Source organism: Cetorhinus maximus, chromosome 16 (assembly GCF_964194155.1).
Source record: "Cetorhinus maximus chromosome 16, sCetMax3.hap1.1, whole genome shotgun sequence".
Lineage (NCBI taxonomy): Eukaryota > Metazoa > Chordata > Chondrichthyes > Lamniformes > Cetorhinidae > Cetorhinus > Cetorhinus maximus.
In genome coordinates, this window is record NC_135894.1 from 19,016,616 (window position 1) to 19,022,615 (window position 6,000).

The 6,000-nt window shown below is 37.9% G+C and overlaps 1 protein-coding gene across 7 annotated transcripts in view; it reads left to right on the forward strand.

The window, feature by feature from the left end:
- cab39l (calcium binding protein 39-like) overlaps positions 1–6,000 on the forward strand; it is a 78,201-nt gene extending 72,201 nt beyond the window's left edge. For all 7 annotated transcript variants that reach the window (XM_078559457.1, XM_078559459.1, XM_078559458.1 and 4 more), the window contains one exon: positions 4,483–6,000. In XM_078559457.1, the coding sequence (XP_078415583.1) occupies positions 4,483–4,671 (189 nt within the window). In that variant the 3' untranslated portion in view covers positions 4,672–6,000. The remainder of the gene's footprint in view (positions 1–4,482) is intronic.

Below are 6,000 nucleotides of genomic sequence, written 5' to 3' on the forward strand. Positions count from 1 at the left end.
AACGATAGATGTAAAATGTATGGAGAAGTCATGGCATTTTGGTGGTTCTTAAAGATGTTTTAAAATTAGCAAAATGCAAAACTGTTCCCTGTTAAAAAAAATTTTCATGGGCATTTGTTGTGATGTTCTACGGTAATGGACTAGCAACCCAGGCATTGCAAATTCAAATTCCACCATGGCAAGTTGTGAAATTGAAATGGATGAACTTGCCAATTTATTGGCTTGTCTCAAAAAGAATCAGAGGCCTACAAAGGAGGTAACCTGCCACCCTTTCTCAGTCCAGTCTACACATGACTCGTCCACAGTATGCAGTTAATTCTTAATGTCCTCTGAAGTAGCTCAGCAATTGCCTCAGTTCCACAGCCCACCACTTTCTCAGGGCAAGCATGGACAGCAATAAATTCAGTCTCAACAGTTGTCCACATCCTAAAGTCTGTTTTTTTTTAAGAAGTTCATTTTTAACAAAAAAAAACAAAAGCATCTGTTTTTCATTTTCTTTTCCTGTTTTTTGAATGTTAAAAATGAAACTTTTGGATAAAGTTTTCTGTCTACTATGATATATGAACTCCCATGCCACAACTTAAGCAAAGAATTCCCCACCCCTTCTCCTCCCTCAACCAACATCACCAAAAGAGATAATCTAACTAGAATTTACAGCACTGAAATGGACCATTAGTCCAACAAGTCTATGCCAATGTTGATGTTCCACACGAGCTTTCTCCCACCCAACCCTACTTAATCTAACTTGATCAGCATTTCCTTCTGTTCCTTTCTCTGTCATATAATTATCTAGTTTCTCAAATGTGGCTGTGCTTTTTGTCTCAAATAACCACTATGCTACTGTATCCTTAATGTTACAAGGCTAGTAAACCAGAGGCCTGGACTAATGAGTTCAAATACCACCATGGCAACCGGGGGAATTAAATTCAGTTAATGACTAAATAAATCGGGAATAAAAAGCGAGCATTAATAATAGTGATTATCATAAAAATATAACCCATCTGTTTCACTAATCTCCTTGAGAGAAGGAAATCATCTGTTTTTGCTTGGTCTGGCCTATATGTGACCCCAGACCCACAACAATGTGGTGGACTCTTTAACTGTCCTCTGAAATGGCTCAGTAAGCCACTCAGTTGGATCAAAACTGCCATAACCTTCGCCACAAAGACTGTAATAGTTTAAGAAGGTATCTCATCACTATCTTCCCGAGGGCAATTAAAGATGGGCAATAAATGCTGATCTTACCAATGATGCCCACATCCCATGAATGAATTTTTTAAAATGAACTATTCCATGTGTTAGCGAGCTCTGCATTCTCACCACACTCTGGGCAGAGAAGTTCTCCTGAATTATTTAGTAGGTTTAGTAGTGGCTATCTTATAATTATGGCTCCCAGGTTTGGTTTCCCCAGAGTAGAAACAAATGAACCTCTGTATTTTGTTTGCATTTTTATGGTCTTATTAACCAGGTCACTAATCTGACATTCATTTACTGTTTGTGTAGACTTAGTGTACAAATCAGCTGCGGTGTTAGCTGACGTGTAACTGACAGTCATCTGCTTCTTGCATGGATGGTCAGTGTTCTAGATCGTGTTCACCCTGAACATGTGGGCAGGACATCAGCTGTTCTGAGTGGGTGGGAGGGGATGAAATTAAGCAGGTCACCACAGCACTATTGACTCAGGTCAGAGAAAATTGAGTGTAGCGCACCTGAGGTTATTTTACATTTTGAACAATGATGAATGATGATAGGTATCCTTTCCCCCTCTTGCCTCTGTTCCTGTGGAGTCTCTTACAATAGCTCCCCCGCCCACAGAGATCCCTATAAGCCTCTAATTTTGGCCTCTAGTGCATCCTTGATTATCGTGTTCCCCCTGTTGATAGCTATGCTTTCAGCTGCCAAGGCTCTAAGCTCTGGAGTTTCCTCCAAAAAACACTCATCCTGTCTACCTCTCCACAGCTGTTTCCTCCTTTAGGTCATTCATTAAAACCTACCTCTTTGACCATCCTTTGGTTACCTGTTCTAATATCTGTTTGTACCTCGGTGTCAATTTTTGTCTCAACGCTTCTGTGAAGTATATTGGGATGCTTTTCTTACGTTCCAAGGTGCTATAGAAATGCAAGTGTTGTGTACGACCACGATTACAAGTGCTAAATGCAGTCAATGGCAGCAGAGAGCTTGAGGAAGAGGGCAACATAATATTTCTCCTTAAACTCATCTCACTTCCTCCAAATAAAAGGTGTGCCTATAGGTATCCACATGGGCCCCAATTATGCCTGTCTCTGGCAAGGCCTACCAAGACTGTTCAGCCAAAAATACATACCAAAAGCACACTGTAGTCCCCTTCACAGAAGTGCGATTGTATTACATTCATGTGTTTTTGGTATGTATTTTCTTTCTCACAGCAGTGCAGCAAAGCAATAAAACCCTCTGCCCAGTTCCTAGCAAGAACTGAGGAAGCTGCCTGGCTGGGAAGTTCTCTTGGCTAAGCATACACATTTACATCATTGCGCGTTTGTTCCTGTCAAGGTGTGCTCCTGGATTAAAAAAAACTACCACTGAAGGATAATGTAAAATACGAAAGTTTGTATGTATACTTCCGAGCATAGTATTTACCTCTGCTAATGTTTGAAGTTGAAATAAGCCCCAATTTAGCAGCACTGTACCATTTAATATTCTGCCTTTTCTACTAACGATAGAATTTTAATACCAGTCCATTTCTTATTCATTTATATAGGAATAACCCTTCCAGGTATAATACCGGTCTTGATAGAAATTGCTACTGATAATTTTTCACTGCAGTTAATATATGGCTGTTTTCTTTTGGGGTTGACCTGTAGAAGTCATTATGCAATAAATTTCTAGCTTTATAGGCTGTAAAGCACTTTAGGGCATCCTGAGGTTGTGAAATGGTGCTATAGAAATGCAAGTTCTTTCTTTAAGGACAAAAATTTATGGAAATCCCAACCCCATTCTCATTAATTAATGACTCTTCCTAGCAAGCTAGTTGTCTGTTTTATCAGGATTTGGCTTCAACTGCTTGTGAATCCAAGGCACTTTGTCTTCTGCTTGAAACTGTTACATTTGTTTAGAAATCTTTTGCCTTTTTGTTCCAGTTATTGAAAGCTTTATTCCAACTATCGATAGTTTGAAATACATCAGAAGTATTTTTGTGAGGCCCTCCAATTAGTCAATGAAGTAACTGCTTATAGATTCCTTAAAGTTTTTTCTCTTCACTTCCCACTCCTCCCTCCCCCTCCCATCCACTGCTCCCCAAGTTTTGTCACCTATTGTTACAGTAGAGATAGTTTCCCTACTCTGGGCCAGAAGCTCTGGTTTCAAGTCCCATGTCAGGACTTGTTGGGAGCGTCCATCATACTGTTCAACAGCCTGATGGTCAGTCCAGGGAATCCTTCCACCACCTCCCCACTATTCCCCAAAGGGGAAAAAAGTGTGTGTGAAGGTATACTTAAAAAAAAAACACTTTGTCAAATGGGAAGGTGGGGGTTGCTGTTTAGGGTGGTGTCTTCTGTGCAACATTCTCTGAGGTGTCGATAGGAGGAATGCTGCATCTGCTTCCCTTTTAAGATGGGAAGTGTGACTGGGGACTGGTGCACAACATCTGGTGTAGTGTCTCAGGGCAATTGAGCTGTTTGTGCTTCAAACATGACTAACTGAATATCTTGCAAAAGGATAATGAATTTACAATCGGATATTTCAATCACTGACAACAACCAGTAAATGTCAGCATAAGATTTTTTTAAACTGTTTTGCATAGCATTATATTTTTGAAACTATGTAACTATAAAATAAAAATTGTCTTCATTTAATTAGAATTGATCACGATCCCACATAAATATCACTATAAGTCTGCCATAACAAAGCAGGAAACCCTCTTGGTGACCAGACAGCTGAAAGTAATTTTCATTCAAACTGGAACTTTATTCTGCAGCCCTGATGTGTTGTAGAGTGTAATATGAGGGTTTGATTTTCTGTGCTGGCTCACTGGTTAAATTGTCGTAAAAGCTCCTTGCTGTTCTGTTTAATGTGTCCACTGCCCAGTATCCTATCAGGAGAAACAAAACCCCTTTGTCTTCCTACAGCCTCAAGCTTCATTGCATCATCATCCTCATCCAAAGTTTTAAAATAAAAGAAGGAAATGAACTGAGTGGATGTGAACAGTTTGTCCTAAACCACAAGAGAACTAGGGATGTAATGAGTTAAGCAGCTAGACAAATAAATCTTAATGTTTAGCTTGTTAAATTCCCAGTTAATACAGCAAATCAAGATTTTGTGAAATATTTATTTAAAATTTTAGAATTGAATTCGTGAGGTGGGGTAAAGTGGGCATAGATTTGATGCCATGCATGAAAAAATGGTAATTTAAAATGGTATCCATGAGATTTGGACATTACAGGGAAAGCTGCATTTGCCTAATTTATGAGTAACTTGCACATCTTTCTCTCTCTTTGCTCTTTCTAGGTTTTTGTGGCAAATCCAAATAAAACACAACCTATCCTGGACATCCTGTTGAAAAACCAGACCAAGCTGATAGAGTTCCTCAGTCAGTTTCAAGCAGACAGAACAGATGATGACCAGTTTAATGATGAAAAGTCCTATTTGATCAAACAGATCAGGGATTTGAAAAGACCAGCCCCTCAACAGTCGTAACATATTTGTTTAGAAGCAGCATCTATGGATGGAGCTTTAACTATTTGCCGCACCTGTATACAATTTGATTACATTTCTTTGTAGGGAAGGGATTGTGTAGTAACAGTAACTCACTTCTAATATTTATATATAATAAAACTAATTTTATTCATGCATATTGTCTTTGAGTGCCTGTATATTAGTTTTTTTTCCTCCTACATCTATGGTTGTATGTGGGTTTAGGAGTTTACATACTTGTACAGTAGCAGTGATTCTTTGCCCTGCTAGTTTTAAGTTTTTAAGTAACTGTGGCTGGGGTTAGCGTGCTGTTGGTGATTTGGCTGTAGCCTCGGGTCAGATCTCGTTTGCTACTGTATTACTATGTAAATGAGGTTTTTTTTATTTTGAGTACGTTTATCACTATAGATTAGGGAAAGTCTGCGGCACTATCTTTTCACAATGGCAAATCTACAGAGCTTGCTACTTTTGAAACTATTCTAATTAGCTTTAAGAATGGGCCTGATGCCGTAAAACACCCACCATGTTAGCCCCGCATTAGATTAACTAGCGAATGAGGTATTTAATATTGCTAAATGTCAAGAGCAGACACCCTAAGTCTATGCATGTAAACCTACTCATTAATATTAGTACACAATTTTTATTGTGAACAGGTCAACATAAAGCAGATAAAGAATGATTGGTGAATATTTTCTTTACATATAAAACCGAAACCATGCCCCAATCATTTTTTTTAATTTACTTGGAAGGGGTCAAGCTGTAATTTAATTTTGTGGTTGCACATATTGTTTTTCTTTCCAAAACGTGTAATTGTACATACGTGGTTGCATTCAATGAATACTTGTTACAATGTACGGCTGCATTTAGAAGTAATTGCTCTGATGGTCAGCTTTTCACAAAATCACAAATACAGCCTAATTTGAGTACTTTTTAAATAAAAGATATTAAACTTATGAAAAGCTTAATTTGTTTTTTTTTTGTTTTAAATGATTTATGCTGTATGTTTGCCAAAACTGTTTCACTCGGTTTCACTTTTAAAGATGTAATTTGAATTCTGTATTATTTCGAGAGGTCATTAATTCCTATAAATTGCTAATCATGTTTTTTTTTACATTTCAAAACCAGATGGTTTGGGGGAATCCTTTCTGTACTGCGCTATGAAGTTGTGAAACATTGTACCAGCCTTATGAAGGCAGTTATTACTGAAGGAAATAATCTAGAGAATACTTCAGATTAAATTGATAAATTGTTTATTCCACTGGTGAATAACTATACAACATTTGTGTGGACATAGTTGAAAAATTAAAAAGAAAAATTACTGATTTAAGACTA